The following is an 18601-nucleotide window of genomic DNA, read 5'->3' as shown; positions in this document are numbered from 1 at the left end:
CTTCTCCTTTACATTTCTATACCATTATGCACTAGGAATTAAATATGGCAACAGGACATTCATGTGAAATTCAGTATGCTATAGAAACAAAAATTGTAAGTATCAAATCAGATCAAACTAAACACGACTCTTCAATGCTGCTTACAATAATGTATACACACATACTGTATGCATGTAGAGAATAATCAAGCACAAAAGGTTTATGTTTAACAATATTACTGTATCATGATCAATGCAGTGATGCTAAAAGCAGCTGTTGCTGACTGTGTTAAATGACCTGTTATATTTCCTCCAGTGAATCAGTCGGCACCAGACCTCTCTTCTTACCACTGCTTAGCTTCAGAAAACCATCCATGTCTTCATTCTTACCAACACAAATCTATGTGAGGTGACAGAAAAAAGAAAAAAAAGTGGTTTGAAGATGAAAAGGACAAACAGTATAATTAATTGCAGGTTTATGTTCTGTTTTGGTACTCTTATTTTGTTATTTTGGTACTCTTATTATCTTTTAGTTCTATGTGCTCTATGTTCCTGGTTCCTGAGTTTATTTCCTGTTTATCTTAGTTGACCTAGGTTCCTAGTGTGTGCCTGTTTGTTAACGTAGAAACCTATTGTGTCCACACATGCCCCTTGTTAATTCACTCATTTAGTCTCTGTATAAATACTCCTTGTTTAGCTTAGTTCCTGGTCCTTTTTTGCTTCTGTACTATGTTGGTGCGTTTTCTCCAATGTGTATTAGTTTTTGTTTATTTATGTAAATAAATATGTTTTGCTGCTGCTAGATTCTTCCTCAATTCTTCTTGGCTCCAGTAGCAACCAACACACTGACTGAAGAATGGGCAGACTATAAAATATGGATCTAGCAGCATTTATTTCACCCGTCACCCCTTTCACAAGATAGCTGTCACTTGGAAGACAATGTGGAGGTGTTCATCAAGCTCAGCCACCTGATGTCCTGGAGTGACGGCACTTTGAACACCTGTTTTTGGAGTGGGATGCTTCAAGTCTCTTTCATCACTGCTGGTCCTGCCCAGCCTTAAGTCTACTTTTACACCACTTTTCCCGCCCAGCCTCCCGCTCCCTCCTCCTCTGACAACTCTACCCAGTTCATCGACACAGCCTCCAATGGCTCCTTTCAGCCTCTCGGCTTCTCCTTCGGTGGTTCCTTCCAGCTACTTGGCTTTCCGGTCTCCAGCTCCGCCTTTATGTAAGGATCCCCTAGCTCCACCATGGGCCTCTGAGCCCTGGACTCCTCAGCCCATCTTCTCCACCTTGGCTCCACATTCCCTCGGCTCCACCATGGTCCGTCATCCCTCAGGCTCTGCCGGGCTACCTTGTCCCTCTGGCTCCAACTTGGTCTGTCATCACCCTGGTTGCACCACAGACTTCCGGGCCTCTGGCATTCCGGACCTCGTCCCTCCATCCCTTTGTCACCCTGGGTCTTTGTTTGCTCAGCTCCACTGAGGCTCCTTGTCTCCCGACTCTACCTCAGGCAGTCAGGCTTCTGCCTCCACCCTGGTTGCTTCCTCCATCGGTTACGCCATGGGCCTTCATTCTAATGGTTCTTCTCTGTGTGCTCACTAGCTTCTCCGTCCAAGCATCTCCTCCTTGGTTGTTCCCTCTGCCGATTACCCCATGGACACTTCCCACTGTTCCACCACAGACTCTTCCGCCTACCTCTCCTCCAATGGAGCTTTCTCTGTTTTCACCCCCTCCCACCACTTCAGTGTAATTTCTATTTCACTTTGCATCCCTGAAGTGTCAGCAGAGGTTGTGTCAACTAGACTACCCCCTGTGTACCTACTTTCACTTTTAAAAATTCGTCATAACCGCGCGCGCGATTTGCAGTCGTCGAGATGCATGCTGAGGAGTTGAAGAAAAGAATAGCTAGGAGATTGTAAAGTTGTCAACAATACATCATCAAAAATCAAGTCCAGTGTGTGGGAGAAATTTGGAGTTATCTGAAGAAAACAATATTGTGAAAGGCTTTGCTGCATGCATTTTCGTGTTGGATTGCCGCAAATGTGGAACTTCATCGCTGAGGAAGCACGCAGATAACGGTAACAAACCAAGCAGTTCTATCGAACAGTATTTTTCAAATTTAACACTGTTAAGTATGTGTGGTGTGCAGGGCGTATTTGAACCCAAAATTGTCAGATGTAGGCTAGACGGAATTGCGTGGCAGATATAGTGTTGTAGCCGCGTCTGTTATTAGGCTACTCAGTTTTGTGGTAACGTTAGCCATGTTCTTCAAGTACCGGCCTTTTGACAGCTTCAGCTAAAGTTGTCCTTGTGTAAATTGTTGTGTAATAACTTCTGTATGACCTGGCAATAAACATTTTTGTAAGTTTGTCTATAATGTGATAGTCTAAACTGATTTTATTTCGGTTGCGGGTCAGGTGGTCGGTTCTATTTTAAGCGGGTCGGGTCCGGTGCGGATTTTAATTAGTGCTGCTGTCGGAAAACAGGTCGGATATGTTATGCGGATTTAAGCACTGCGGGTACGGGCGGGTGCGGATTTACAAAATCGGACCCGTGCAGGACTCTGCCACTGTCGCCTTTTTCGCCTTTCATTGGCTTTTGGCTTGCTTAGTTGGAGACATTAAATTTAATCGATTTTTAAATCGATTTTTGACATTTGCGAATCGATTCAGAATCGTCCACGTCCGCATCGCGATGCATCTAAGAATCGATTTTTTTCCCCACCCCTAGGAACGGGGGCCAATCAGGGGCCAATCAGATTTCAGCAGGGGCCAGGGCCCCTGTGGCCCCGCCTCTAGAACCGCCCCTGCATAAATACATACATACATGCATTCATACATATATACGTCTACGTACATATATATACACTGTGGCTGCCGTCGCATCATCAAAGTGGATTATATATATTATGTTCTAATAACATAAAATGTATTTTGTTCTATACTGTTAGCACATTCAGGATGATGCATCATCCAATTTAAATTAGGGGACATAAATTGTTACATTTGATAAGCTATTTGTTTTAACACAACATTGAAAATTATTACAGGTGGCCATTTTGTCCCACTAGTGTAAGACAGGCCCGTCCCTAGGGTTTCTGGGGCCCTGATACTATGTATTTCTTCTTCGCAATTTTGAGGGGGTAATCTGACCCCAAGAGGCTCACTTTGACTTTCAAAATATAAAAAATCAAAAATCAATTTGTTCTAAAAATCTGACACAATAGGCTGCTGTGGTAACTAGGCACACATTAGGAAACTGGGTCAACTAAGGTAGACAGGAAATAAACACAGAAACTAAAAACACAGAGAATGTAGAACCAAGCTAGAATCAAAATAAGAGTTCCAAAACATAACATAACAATGACAGTACTCACCCTCCTGTTAGGCACCTCCTGGAAATAGTCAAGTCAAGTCAATTCATGTCACATTTATTTATATAGCACTTTTTGCAATATAGATTTTTTCAAAGCAGCTTTACAGAGATAACAGGATATTAATATTCAACAATAATATTGATCTCCATTGACACCATTATATGAGAACTGAACTGAGCTGAACGATGACATCACGGTTTTCTCCAGAGCGGCTATACATATAAATGAACTAAATTAATAACTTTTTTTTTTAACAAAATGAAACATCACTGAACTTACTTAGGCTGGACTGTGACACTATTTTCTTCTGGAAACAAACTTTGTTGCATTTTCCTGTTATCTCTGTAAAGCTGCTTTGAAAAAATCTATATTGCAAAAAGTGTTATGTTTTGGAACTCTTATTTTGATTCTAGCTTGGTTCTACATTCTCTGTGTTTTTAGTTTCTGTGTTTATTTCCTGTCTACCTTAGTTGACCCAGTTTCCTAATGTGTGCCTAGTTACCACAGCAGCCTATTGTGTCAGATTTTTAGAACAAATTGATTTTTGATTTTTTATATTTTGAAAGTCAAAGTGAGCCTCTTGGGGTCAGATTACCCCCTCAAAATTGCGAAGAAGAAATACATAGTATCAGGGCCCCAGAAACCCTAGGGACGGGCCTGTCTTACACTAGTGGGACAAAATGGCCACCTGTAATCATTTTCAATGTTGTGTTAAAACAAATAGCTTATCAAATGTAACAATTTATGTCCCCTAATTTAAATTGGATGATGCATCATCCTGAATGTGCTAACAGTATAGAACAAAATACATTTTATGTTATTAGAACATAATATATATAATCCACTTTGATGATGCGACGGCAGCCACAGTGTATATATATGTACGTAGACGTATATATGTATGAATGCATGTATGTATGTATTTATGCAGGGGCGGTTCTAGAGGCGGGGCCACAGGGGCCCTGGCCCCTGCTGAAATCTGATTGGCCCCTGATTGGCCCCCGTTCCTAGGGGTGGGGAAAAAAATCGATTCTTAGATGCATCGCGATGCGGACGTGGACGATTCTGAATCGATTCGCAAATGTCAAAAATCGATTTTCTAAAAAAAAAAAAAAATGTTTTTTTCCTAATAACGTAATATTGACGGAACGCAAAAGGCGGAACTCTATAGTGGACGTGCAGTGCGCGGACAGTCTTTGGCGTGCACATAACAGAGTCGCGCACATAACAGAAGCATGATGGCTGAGCGCCAAATTCGAACAGCACCCTCTTCGTTAAAAGCTAACGTATGGAAAATTGGCAATTTCATTGTTACCTATTTAGTATTTTTTTGTATGAGAGCTGCTTTCTGTATTGTTTAGTTTTCACATCAATATGCTGTAAACCGATCTGTTATACGTATGTTATACTGCCCTGCAATATGTGCAATGCCAGTCACAAAAAGTTACATTTTGACTGTGCTCTGCAGATGTTCATTCACTTTTTTTGTATAAGCTGTTTTTGATTGTGGTATACAGCAAACATTTCAAGTCATAACTCTTTATTATTTAGTTGTGTATAAGAGCGGCTTTGTATGTTACTAATTATTCAGAATATGCTTAAGTCCACAAGCATTATATGAGAGCTGCTGCCTGCTGGTACATAATTGTATATTTTTGAACGAAAACTGTTTGTGAATTTGCTACAGCAAAATGTATTTTTTGTCTGAAGGATTATATTGCTCATTGGAAATAACAAGAGGATGTTGGTTAGAAATCTATTATTAAATGCTAGAGATTCAGAATATGCTGAAGTTTGTATTAATTTACTACAAGTATGCTGCTAGTACAGGCACACATTTATTTTCCTGTTGGTTCTTTGCAATGGGACAAATGCTGGCAAATGTAACCTTACAGTTGACTTGCCAAATCACTTCCATTTGTTTTTTTAATAAAATTAATATAGGAAGTATTGGAAGTAAGTTCGTTATGGGTCATCAAGTAGTAAAAAAAAACAAAAACAAAAAACATAATCGTTACCCTCTGAATCGTAATCGAATCGAATCGTGAGGTGCCTAGAGATTCCCACCCATCAATCGTCGACGAGAAGAGCAACCGGAGAATTCTTCACAACGATCACAGATGCAATTCCACCCCCAAACAATTAACAGTAATTTACTGTTTATAAGCGACGACATGATTATGAAACTTAAAAGGTGGAATTCAGAAAGAAGTGCATTGTGTCCTTTATGCACAGTATAAATAAATGAAAAAAATCATTAAGAACTTTACTGGCTCATAATTTTTTATTAGAGCGTTTGAAAAAGGAATGACTGCCGAAATGTATTTGCACCGTACTGAATACATTATTTAGTGTGCTTGAATGTACCCTGTATTTGGCCCCTGAATGTAACATGTGGCCCCTTAATGGCCCCTGTTACAGAAAAATCCTAGAACCGCCACTGTATGCATGTATGTATGCATGTGTATATATATACATACATACATACATACATACATTCATACACATACACAGACACACAGATGCTTGAGCAGCTGTAGACATGAATGTCTCCGAAGCGATTGAGGTGTTTTGTTGTTGGATGTAAGAATGAACATAGCAGTCTTAATTTACTCTCGTTGTTACTCGAGGATGGATCTGTACCAACTGTTCGTGATCCAGCTTACAGTCTTCAGAGCGACAGGCCTAATGTAACTGATCACGGCAGAAATGAAAGTGAGAGCGCGCACTTTATGACAGCTCATCGAGTTGTTTTACGGATATACAGTGTACCAGTTTATTAAGCACCGACTGAAAAGGTGTATATATTTGTTTACTGTTAGTTGTAACGAGTGTTTTGTGTACTTCGCTGTGTATGTTCCATGCTAATGAAAGGGAAGAGTTTTGGATAAGACTTTAATTGTCACATGCCTGTCCTGTCTTGTGCTGCACATGGGTGTTTTGTTATTTTGGGCCATGTGCTCAGGTCATTGTCTGATCCCTCCCCCTTGTTATCTGATTATTGTTTGAGTTCTTCCACCTGTTCCCTTCTGATTAGTTTCCCTTTATAAGTCCCTTCTTGTTTGCAGTCTGTGTCGGTACGTTGTCTAATGTTTCCTGTTCCCCGTGGTCCTCCAGAAAGTTCTTATTCTGTTCTGTTCTGTTCTGTTCTGTTCTGTTCTGTTCTGTTCTGGTATTTATTAGTTTTGTTTTCACCCTCGTGGGTTTTGTTTTGTGTTTAGTGTTTCCTTTATAAATAAACTTAATTTCTCCTGCACTTGAGTCCTCGCACCTTTTTGCAATTATCCCACCGTGACATAACGTACCGACCCCATGAGGACTCAGCAGAGAGAAGCATTTGATTGGGTCAGTTTTGGGGCGATGGTGGATGGTTTCATTCACGATCGGGAGAGAATTGCCAGGGAGGTGGTCCCAAGTCCGGTGGTCCCAGTTCTGGGGGTCCCAGTTCCAGTGGTCCCGAGTCCAGTGGTCCCAGTTCCGGTGGTCCCGAGTCCGGTGGTCCCGAGTCTGGTGGTCCCAGTTCTGGTGGTCCTGAGTCCGGTGGTCTCCGTTCCGGTGGTCCCGAGTCCGGTGGTCTCAGTTCCGGTGGTCCCGAGTCCGGTGGTCCCAGTTCCGGTGGTCCGAGTTCCGGTGGTCCCGAAACGGAGGAGGAGAAGGAAGACTCCCTCCGTGACTGTTCCGGTGGTCCCAGTTCCGGTGGTCCAGAGTCTGGTGATCTTGAGTCCGGTGGTCCAGAGACGGAGGAGGAGAAACCCCTCCACAACAACTTGTCCGGTGGCTCCTAACCCTGAGACCATCCTGGAGGTGACTGCCATCCATAGCGCGCCGACCAGGCGTCCTGCTCTGCCCGTGCTGCCCAGGCGCCCTGCTGTACCCGCGCCACCCAGGCGCCTTGCTCTGCTTGCGCCGCCCAGGCGCCCTGCCCTGCCGGCCCCGCCCAAGCTGCTCGCCCTGCCGGCGCCACCCCAGCGACCTGGCATGTCTGCCGATCCAGAGACTGTTCACGTCACGTCTGCTGATCCAGAGACTGTTCATGTCACGTCCGCCGAACCAGAGACTGTTCACGTCACGTCTACCGAGCCTGTGTCTCCGGACAAGATGGCCGCCGCCGAGCCGGTGTCTCTTCCTGATCCGGTGTCCGCTTCTGTTCCTGAGCGATGGCCACCTGAGCCTGTTCCTGTGCCATGGCCTCCTGAAGGGTCGTCTCTTCCCTGGCCTCTTGAAGGGTCGTCCCCACCCTGGCCGCCTGAGGGAAAGTCTCCGCCCTGGCCGCCCGAGGGAGAGTCTCCGCCCTGGCCGTCTGCACAGCCTGCTCCGCCCTGGCCTCCCGAACTCTATGGTCTGCCCTGGCCTCCAGAACTCTATGGTCCGCCCTGGCCCCCGAACTCTGCGGGACGCCTTGGTCTCCCGAACCCTGCGGGCCGCTCTGGTGTCCCAAATGTTTTGTCCCACCCGCCCCGCCCTGGTCTGTCCCTCCCGGCCCGCCCCGCCCCGCCCCGCCCCGCCCCGCCCCGCCCCGCCCCGCCCCGCCCTGGTCTGTCCCGCCCTGGTCTTATGGAGCGTCTGGTAGCCGCTCCGTAGAGAGGGGGTAATGTCACATGCCTGTCCTGTCTTGTGCTGCACATGGGTGTTTTGTTATTTTGGGCCATGTGCTCAGGTCATTGTCTGATCCCTCCCCCTTGTTATCTGATTATTGTTTGAGTTCTTCCACCTGTTCCCTTCTGATTAGTTTCCCTTTATAAGTTCCTTCTTGTTTGCAGTCTGTGTCGGTACGTTGTCTAATGTTTCCTGTTCCCCGTGATCCTCCAGAAAGTTCTTGTTCTGTTCTGTTTTGGTTTGGTATTTATTAGTTTTGTTTTCCCCCTCGTGGGTTTTGTTTTGTGTTTAGTGTTTCCTTTATAAATAAACTTAATTTCTCCTGCACTTGAGTCCTCGCACCTTTTTGCAATTATCCCACCGTGACATAAATGCTCACATCTTATATACTGTGTTTATTTAGCTGCTCTTACAGTGATTTTCTAGAGTAAAACTAACGCTTCATCTTTTGTGTGATGTACAATAAACTTAATTGAACTCGGTCATCATTCGGACGAGGTCTGCTACAGCAGGCTTGTATTAATAGTGGATAAAAGCAGATGACAAATAAGTTATAACCATAATTAATCTAAACTATACCTGTTCAATCTCCATACAGCATATATTCTCTGGCTCTGTGGGCATTATTGTCCGACTCCGAGTCGAAATGAACACTGCTACTGAGAGTTTCTGTTTTGATATTATCAGATGAGATTGTCCTGGCTCTGAGCGCGAGCTCGTGAGGCTCCACCTTTTGGGCCGGCAGCAGCAGTTCATTTGCATTTAAAGGGATACACACTAAAACGGTGCATTTTTCTGAGCCCCAAAAAATTAAAAAATTAAAAAAAATATCTGTTAGGTATTTTGAGCTAAAACTTCACATACATACTCTGGGGACATCATAGACTTATTTTACATCTTGTGAAAAGGGTGCCCTTTAAATATACAAGCTTGATAAAAATGATCATCCTAGAATAAATTTTCAGATGGCACTTAGAGGCTTTTGCATCTGAACTCTTCATATATACAGTACACACATACACATACAAACATATATACATTCTTGTCTGTCACAATAAACTGCTTACTTGCAATTGGATCTACGACTCTCAGTCTGACAGTCAGTGTCACCAAATTTATTTTTGTGGTGGTTCCGCATTTTGAACTATTTTATGTGACAAATTATAAGAGAGCAGTTTTTATATGTCTGACAAATTTATGTCACGGTTCATAAATCCATTGTCTTCTTCTTGTCTCGTGTTCTGTTGTCATGTGTGTGTTGTGCATTGATTGTGTGGGCGGGTCGTCTGATCAGCGATCATCAACAATTAAGCTCATCACTCCCGTCACCAGCTGCAGCTCATCTCATCACCCCATAAATACTCACCACTTTCTCATTTCCCCTGTCAGATCGTTGTATGTGGTTTCCCGGTTGTGTTCCCAGTCTTCGTGTCGAGTTTGTGCCTGCCTTGTTCCTGTTCCTGTTCGTGTTCACTTGGATTTGGATTACTCGTCACCTGGGATTCTCACCGTACCACTTCACCGTCTTCACTGGAACATCTGACCATCGGGGTCCCTGCGTTACCATCCTGTGTCTCAGCTGATCATTGTTCTTTGTTTATCACACTTCAATAAATGAGTATACTTGCAATTGCTTCCTCATCTTTTACCGTTACAGAACGATCTGACCAAAAGCATGGAAGCAGCGAGTGGTTCCTCCAGTCCTATGGAGGATTTTCTGAATCAATGCATGAAGAGAATGGACACGCAGGAGAAGAATCTCCATGAGACAGCTCGCGCTGTTCAGGCTCTGGTAACGCAGGTGTCCGGGCTCACCCAGCAGCTACAACAACCACAGGTTCCCGCTGCGCCACCCGCACCGCCGATTCCCCCACCACCATCAGCGGACCCATCCCAGTCAGAGCCCCGCCTGCCGATTCCGGAGGCTTACGCAGGTGAACCCAATTACTGCCGATCTTTTCTGACCAGATGCTCTATGCATTTTTCTCTGCAGCCCCGTACTTTCCACGACGAGCGAACCAAGGTCGCGTTTGTTCTGGCGCTTCTGACTGGGAAAGCGGTGCTTTGGGGAACGGCGGTGTGGGAGAATCAGGAAGAATGCTGCTCCTCGTTCCAGAGGCTCTCCGAAGAAATGAAACAGGTGTTCGACCGTTCCGTGTCCGGACGTGAGGCTGCCAGAGTATTAGCCGACCTTCAACAAGGAGAAAGATCCGTATCTGACTTTTCGATCGAGTTTCGCACTCTGGCAGCCGAGAGCCAATGGAACGAGGAGGCGCAGTGGGACATGTTCCTGCATGGGCTGGCTGACCGCGTCCAACGAGAAATCTACGCCATGGACCTTCCGGCCAGATTGAGTGATCTCATTGCCCTGGCGATAAGAGTGGATGGTCGTCTTTCTCGAGCTGATCGACGTCTTCAGTCCCAGCGGGTCCCGGGAGGGATCGAGGGACAACGATCCAGAGAGAGGGACGCGGTCAGCCCCGTCGAAGATCACGAGCCCATGCAGGTGGGTCGAGCCCGGCTTTCCCGGGAGGAGAAGGAAAGGCGGAGATCCCTGGGCCTTTGCATGTACTGTGGAAGAGCGGGACACTTTGCTTACAGCTGTCCGTTAAAAGGCCCAGCCCGGCAGTAAATATGAGGCTACTGTCGGGTGGGATCTCTGCCGAGAAGACCTCATCCACATCTACTCTCCTTCCGGTAAGGCTCCGATGGTCCTCTCACCTTCACGACTGTCGAGCACTTCTGGACTCTGGGGCTGAAGGTAATTTCATGGACTACACTTTTGCACTCAAGTTTCAAGTTCCCCTCAGATCCCTCACACATCAGATTGCAGTACACGCACTCAACGGTCAAGAACTCCCCACCATTTCACTTGCCACCGAAGACATCACCCTCATCACATCAGGCAACCACACCGAAACCATCTCATTCTACATCATGGACACTCCTCTTGCACCCATCGTCCTTGGTCATCCCTGGCTCACCCGTCATAACCCCAGAGTGGACTGGTCATCACAATCTGTGTCTTCGTGGAGTAGCTTTTGTCATAAGTCTTGTCTAGTGTCTGCCTGTCCGTCTGTTTCTGTCCCTGTGTTTCAGGAGGAGACAGTGGAGTTATCTAACGTGCCCGCGGAGTACCTGGACCTGAAGGAGGTGTTCAGTAAGTCTCGGGCTGCTTCTCTTCCTCCGCATCGTCCCTATGACTGTGCTATAGAGTTATTACCAGGTACGTCTCCGCCTAAGGGCAAGTTATATTCACTCTCTGTTCCGGAGAGAGAGGCCATGGAGAAATACATTTCTGATTCTCTAGCAACGGGGTTCATCCGTCCTTCCTCTTCTCCAGCGGGGGCGGGATTCTTTTTTGTGGGGAAGAAGGATGGGTCGCTGCGACCTTGTATTGACTACCGGGGGTTGAACAACATCACGGTAAAGAATACTTATCCTTTACCGTTGATGTCTTCAGCTTTCGAGAGGTTGCAGGGAGCATCTATCTTTTACGAAATTGGATTTACGAAACGCTTATCATTTGGTCCGCATCAGGGAGGGGGATGAGTGGAAGACCGCTTTTAACACCCCCAGGGGGCACTTTGAATACTTGGTTATGCCTTTCGGCCTTTCCAACTCCCCAGCGGTCTTCCAGGCACTTGTCAATGACGTGTTACGAGACATGGTCGATCAGTTCATTTATGTCTACCTGGATGACATTGATTTTTTCTTCGTCTCTCCAGGAACATGTGCAACACGTCCGACAAGTGCTTCAGAGGTTGCTAGAGAATGGGCTTTTTGTCAAGGCGGAGAAATGCGTTTTTCATGCACAGTCTGTTCCTTTCTTAGGTTACATCATCTCGGTTGAGGGAATGCGCATGGATCCTGAGAAGGTTAAGGCTGTGGTGGATTGGCCAAACCCAGATTCCCGTAAGGCCCTACTGAGGTTTCTGGGGTTCGCCAATTTTTACCGGCGTTTCATTCGCAACTTCAGCCAACTAGCCGCACCTCTGACCGCCTTGACCTCCCCCAGTACTACGTTCAGGTGGTCAGACGCAGCCTCGGCTGCGTTTGCCAAACTGAAGGGTTGCTTTGTTTCAGCCCCTATTCTGATAACCCCTGATCCATCACGTCAGTTCGTGGTGGAGGTCGATGCGTCAGAGGTGGGGGTAGGTGCAGTGTTATCCCAGCGTTCTCCTTCAGACGACAAGATGCATCCTTGCGCGTTTTTGTCACATCGTTTATCCCCTGCCGAACGTAATTATGACATTGGCAACAGGGAGTTGTTGGCAGTCAAGTTAGCATTGGAGGAGTGGCGCCACTGGTTAGAAGGGTCGGGGGTACCTTTTATCGTCTGGACCGATCACAAGAATTTGGAATACATTCGGACTGCTTAAAGATTGAACTCCAGGCAGGCTCGGTGGGCTCTTTTTTTCGGTCGTTTTGACTTTACTCTCTCGTACCGCCCGGGTTCTAAGAACATCAAACCCGATTCTTTATCGCACATTTTTGACCGTTCCGAACGCCCGTCTACTCCCGAGTGCATTTTACCAGAGAATCTATTCATCTCTTCACTCACATGGGAGGTCGAATCGAAGGTCAAGAGGGCCTTAGAAGGGGTAACGCCTCGTTGTCCACCGAACCGTTTATTTGTGCCTGAGGGTCTACGGTCCAGCGTTATTCAGTGGGGTCATTGTTCCAATGTGGCTTGCCATCCAGGAGTTAATCGTACTCAATTTTTAGTCAAGCAACGATTCTGGTGGCCTGGTATGGCTCGTGACGTTCACAGTTTTGTTTTGGCTTGTTCAGTCTGCACCATGGGTAAGACTTCCAATCGGCCCCCGGATGGGTTACTTCAACCGCTGCCGGTGCCTTCGAGACCCTGGTCCCATATCGCTCTAGATTTTATCACCGCCCTCCCACCCTCCCAGGGTCACACGGTAGTTTTAACCGTGGTGGACCGGTTCTCGAAGGCGGCCCATTTCATTCCCTTGCCCAAATTACCCTCAGCCAAGGAGACAGCGTTGATTGTCGTTAACCACGTCTTTCGGCTTCATGGCCTCCCGACAGACGTGGTTTCTGACAGAGGACCCCAATTTGTGTCCAAATTTTGGAGAGAGTTTTGTAGACTTCTGGGGGCGACTGTCAGCCTGTCCTCCGGGTTCCATCCCCAGAGCAATGGTCAGACCGAACGAGCCAACCAAGATTTGGAAAGAACGTTGCGATGTTTAGTGTCCAAGAATCCTTCCTCTTGGAGTCAGCAACTGTCTATGGTGGAGTACGCCCACAACACGTTGCCAGTGTCATCCACGGGCCTATCACCGTTTGAGTGTAGTGTAGGGTACCAGCCACCTATTTTTCCTAGTCTGGAATCCGAAGTCGCGGTCCCCTCCGCCCACGCCTTTGTCCAGAGGTGTCACCGCACTTGGACTAGAGCCCGTGAGACTCTACTCCAAGTGGGGGCACGCACCAAGGCCAAAGCCGATCGCCACCGGCGTAGGCCTCCCGTATATGTCGTCGGTTCCAAAGTGTGGCTTTCTACTAAGGACATTCCGCTCCGCTCCGTTTCTAATAAACTTGCACCCAAATTCATTGGCCCGTTCTCTGTCACTAAAATCATTAGTCCGGTGACAGTCCGCCTCAATCTTCCTCCAGTGTACAGGAGGATTCATCCCGTCTTTCATGTGTCTAAAATTAAGCCCGTCTTTTTTGCACGCATTAATCCGCCAGCCCCGGTTCCCCCCCCGCCGCGACTCGTAGATGGGGAACCTACTTATTCGGTTAATCGTGTTCTGGACTCGAGGCGAAGGGGACGCGGATTTCAGTACTTGGTGGACTGGGAAGGTTACGGTCCGGAGGAGAGAAGTTGGGTACCTGCTAGAGACATTCTGGATCACTCCCTTATCGATGATTACAATCGACAGGTAAGGGAGCCTGGGAACGCCAGGAGGCGTTCCTAGGGAGGGGGGTACTGTCACGGTTCATAAATCCATTGTCTTCTTCTTGTCTCGTGTTCTGTTGTCATGTGTGTGTTGTGCATTGATTGTGTGGGCGGGTCGTCTGATCAGCGATCATCAACAATTAAGCTCATCACTCTTGTCACCAGCTGCAGCTCATCTCATCACCCCATAAATACTCACCACTTTCTCATTTCCCCTGTCAGATCGTTGTATGTGGTTTCCCGGTTGTGTTCCCAGTCTTCGTGTCGAGTTTGTGCCTGCCTTGTTCCTGTTCCTGTTCGTGTTCACTTGGATTTGGATTACTCGTCACCTGGGATTCTCACCGTACCACTTCACCGTCTTCACTGGAACATCTGACCATCGGGGTCCCTGCGTTACCATCCTGTGTCTCAGCTGATCATTGTTCTTTGTTTATCACACTTCAATAAATGAGTATACTTGCAATTGCTTCCTCATCTTTTACCGTTACAATTTATTCCTCTGTGTGTGTGTGTGTGTGTGTGCGTGCGCGTGTGAGCATTATAATTTTGCATTGTGAATGTTTTTAGCACTGTTAGAAGTGTGCCACTTGATTTCTGTCTATGTATGTTCTGCGTTGTTTTCTTATTTTGATGATGAATTTTCTATGCGGGGTCTCCAGGGACCCCGAATACCACGAGTGTGACTACTTTTTTCACGCTAACATAAAAGCAGATATCATTACAATTATTTTTTTTTTTTTATTATTATTATTTTATGTAGATCTAGAAAGGGTTGAGAGCCGTACAAAGTTTCATGCCATTTGGACAAAGAGAACATTTATTTCAAATTCAGCAAAAGTCATTTGCGGGTTAAAAAGACCCAGAAGAATATGGAGCTTATAATATGACAAAACGATTTGAATTTGAATTGTGTAAATTTGAATTATTTGCAAGTGTAATCTAACAAAATTGAATTTTAGGTGGTAGTTTAAATAGTTCTGAATTTGATTTTTTTTTAAACGAATATTGAACATTTGAAATTTAACAAATTGAAATGTTTTTATGGCTGAATTTTATAGACATGTATTTTCAAACAGCTAGTTTTTTTGTTCTGAATTCTTATACTGCAAATATTCAGTTTAAAAAAAATACAGATTCAAGTTTTCAAGATGAAGAAATTCGGAACTTCAAATTCAGTTTTCTAAAATTCAATCTCAAAAATTCAAACTCAAAAATTCAGATCTTACAGAAAGTAGGTCACAGGTCATCCACAGGGAAGAGTAAAGGATCTCAGATAAGTCGAACAGAGCATTTTGGCTGCACTGCAGTAGTTTTCTGCTGCAAACACGGTGGTGGTTCAAGAGAATCCGTGTATCTTTCGTTCAGTCGTTTTTTTATTTAATATTAAGAATAGAAAAATGAGAAAACAGCTTGAGTATTAGATTTCTAATATTCTAGTAATAATAGTCCGCTGCAGCTGTTGCACGGAGCTTACAAAACTTAACGCGTGTATTGCAACTATAGGCTACATTTAATTTTCTCATCAAACAACTAGACTAACGAATGGCTCGGTACAAAAGAAGAGCCTAGAAAGGTCTTTTTCTCTGTGTAGACCAGCAGTTGGTCTGAATTTGCTATAACCTATAGGCTAGCCTATTTTCCGGACTGTATAGGCTAAGTCACGTTTTATCATGACACACGCTGTGATTTATTCCAAAGTGACTCAGGCATATATAATGCATTTAACGTTAAATAATCTAAATGTTGACTTTCAAAAGTAGGCGCGCCAAGAAGGCTATTCTCTGTATTTTGGTTCATTTTTGGTGAGCGCCAGAAAGATCTAAAGAGACAGAGACGCGCTAAAGCAGCGCATCATGTTGTTTTATTTATTTTTCAATGGCATTATATTTTGTAGTCATTTTGAATGTACATTTTACTGTTTCGAATGATGTCATATCTGTATGACTATAAATAACAGAATATAAAGTTATTTCCCAGCAGTGGAACAAATCCAAGTGATGGCGCTTGCGCATCGCGCTCTCACACAGCATAGTATCAGTTCTGGCGTTGCTTCATATCGCAGACTGCTCATTATCAAAATGAAACACAGTCAACCAAACATAAAAAGTTATTCTGCCTAATTTAATTGGTCTGTTGTACAATATAAAGAGCAAGCTGTGCCGCACACAGTCCTACTCCAAACATTTCCCTTGCTGTGAAGACGCTGATTTAGCCTATACGTGTATTTTGGGACTCGACTGAAGTATGACGCCTTTTTTATATTAATAGTTAGCATCCACATGTTACATTGCAAATATTAAAACTTTTGACGGAATGAGAGATGCGCGACCGTTTCAATTTAAATAAATTTGTTTAGGCTTGGCGTTTAAAATAGGCTAAATGCTGTTTGTAATAAAGGGCACAATATGGGTAATTTTTATAGGCTATGTAGCCTATATTATTTTATTATACATGGCTACTTATTTTTCATTCTTGTTGTTTTCTGCATTCATTTAAGGATTTGTCATACAGTAAAGGAAAGTAAAATAGGCAACACATAGCCTACATGTTAATAGTGTTTATCATGTAAATGTAGTATTTTATTTACAGGTCTTTTTCACTATTGCTGAATAGGCTAATATTAAAATGCGTTTTTTTATGACGATTTGACGCGCGCGCGTTTCTCTCTCAACATGATCCGGTGTGACTTGCACTCAGGTGCATGCGACTTATTTTCTGGCAAATACAGTCAGTTAAAAATGTATTATTACAAAATGCACAGAGTGGAGACCATTTGGGCAAAAAAACAAACAAACATATTGTGTTCATTACCCCCACCCACATTTGGGCTTAATCACTGTTTTTATTAGGGGGTCCTTGGAAGTGTATTTAGGTGTAGACAAAATCAGTTATGTTTATTTCATAAATATGAACGTACCTCGCATCTCCCGGACACTAGCCATTAGTCTACTTCCTTGGCCTATTTTTTTAGCTGGCCAATTCTCAAAATCTGTGTGGAAAAGCTGCGGAGCTTATTATTTTTTTTATTATTATTATTTATTTTGGAAGTTTAGTTGCCATAGAAAATAACACACACAGTTTTGTTTAACATCATTGATACTCAGTATTAATGAAATAAAAAAATGTAATGTCAGAGAATGCACAAAGCGCATCCTTTTGAGATGTAAATTATAATACATTTTAATTAGAATAAAACACACAAGGCCTACATCATAAAACTCAGAAGATTATGTATTTTAATATATTATATTATAATACAAATAAAAAGGCGTCATCAATTCAATCGAGTCCCAAAATACACGTATAGGCTAAATCAGCGTCTTCACAGCAAGGGAAATGTTTGGAGTAGGACTGTGTGCGGCACAGCTTGCCCTATATTGTACAACAGACCAATTAAATTAGGCAGAATAACTTTTTATATGTTTGGTTGACTGTGTTTCATTTTGATAATGAGCAGTCTGCGATATGAAGCAACGCCAGAACTGATACTATGTTGTGTGAGAGCGCGATGCGCGAGCGCCATCACTTGGATTTGTTCCACTGCTGGGAAATAACTTAATACTCTGTTATTTATAGTCATACAGATAATATGACATCATTCGAAACAGTAAAATGTATATTTTTATTTGTGTACATTCAAAATGACAACAAAATATAATGCCATTGAAAAATAAATAAAACAACATGATGCGCTGCTTTAGCGCGTCTCGGTCTCTTTAGATCTTTCTGGCGCTCACCAAAAATGAACCAAAATACAGAGAATAGCCTTCTTGGCGCGCCTACTTTTGAAAGTCAACATTTAGATTATTTAACGTTAAATGCATTATATATGCCTGAGTCACTTTGGAATAAATCACAGCGTGTGTCATGATAAAACGTGACTTAGCCTATAGGCCTACAGTCCGGAAAATAGGCTAGCCTATAGGTTATAGCAAATTCAGACCAACTGCTGGTCTACACAGAGAAAAAGCCCTTTCTGGGCTCTTCTGTTGTACTGAGCCATTTGTTAGTCTAGTTGTTTGATGAGAAAATTAAATGTAGCCTATAGTTGCAATACACGCGTTAAGTTTTGTAAGCTCCGTGCAACAGCTGCAGCGGACTATTATTACTAGAATATTAGAAATCTAATACTCAAGCTGTTTTCTCATTTTTCTACTCTTAATATTAAATAAAAAACGACTGAACGAAAGATACACGGATTCTCTTGAACCACCACCGCGTTTGCGGCAGAAAACTACTGCAGTGCAGCCAAAATGCTCTATTCGACTTATCTGAGATCCTTTACTCTTCCCTGTGGATGACCTGTGACCTACTTTCTGTAAGATCTGAATTTTTGAGTTTGAATTTTTGAGATTGAATTTTAGAAAACTGAATTTGAAGTTCTGAATTTCTTCATCTTGAAAACTTGAATCTGTATTTTTTAAAACTGAATATTTGCAGTATAAGAATTCAGAACAAAAAAACTAGCTATTTGAAAATGCATGTCTATAAAATTCAGCCATAAAAACATTTCAATTTGTTAAATTTCAAATGTTCAATATTCGTTTAAAAAAAATCAAATTCAGAACTATTTAAACTACCACCTAAAATTCAATTTTGTTAGATTACACTTGCAAATAATTCAAATTTACACAATTCAAATTCAAATCGTTTTGGCATATTAAAAGCTCCATAGAAGAACACCAAAGGGTTAAATCTACGGGAATATATTTTAGTTTATG

At 43.7% G+C, this 18601-nt stretch overlaps 1 protein-coding gene across 1 annotated transcript in view; it reads right to left on the bottom strand.

Annotated features, from left to right (window-relative positions):
- Nucleotides 1-280: 280 nt before the first annotated feature.
- LOC311093864 (SH3 and cysteine-rich domain-containing protein 2-like) overlaps nucleotides 281-18601 on the bottom strand; it is a gene marked incomplete at its 3' end in the record, with an annotated part of 180347 nt that continues 162026 nt past the window's right edge. The window contains exon 11 of the mRNA XM_084131489.1: nucleotides 281-379. Within this exon, the coding sequence (XP_083987615.1) occupies nucleotides 281-379 (99 nt within the window). The remainder of the gene's footprint in view (nucleotides 380-18601) is intronic.

The sequence above is a fragment of the Abramis brama genome, assembly GCF_963993115.1.
Source record: "Abramis brama genome assembly, chromosome: 12".
NCBI classification, from domain to species: Eukaryota; Metazoa; Chordata; class Actinopteri; order Cypriniformes; family Leuciscidae; genus Abramis; species Abramis brama.
Note: the sequence above shows the minus strand (reverse complement) of the source record. Positions and strands in the feature narration are given on the sequence as shown.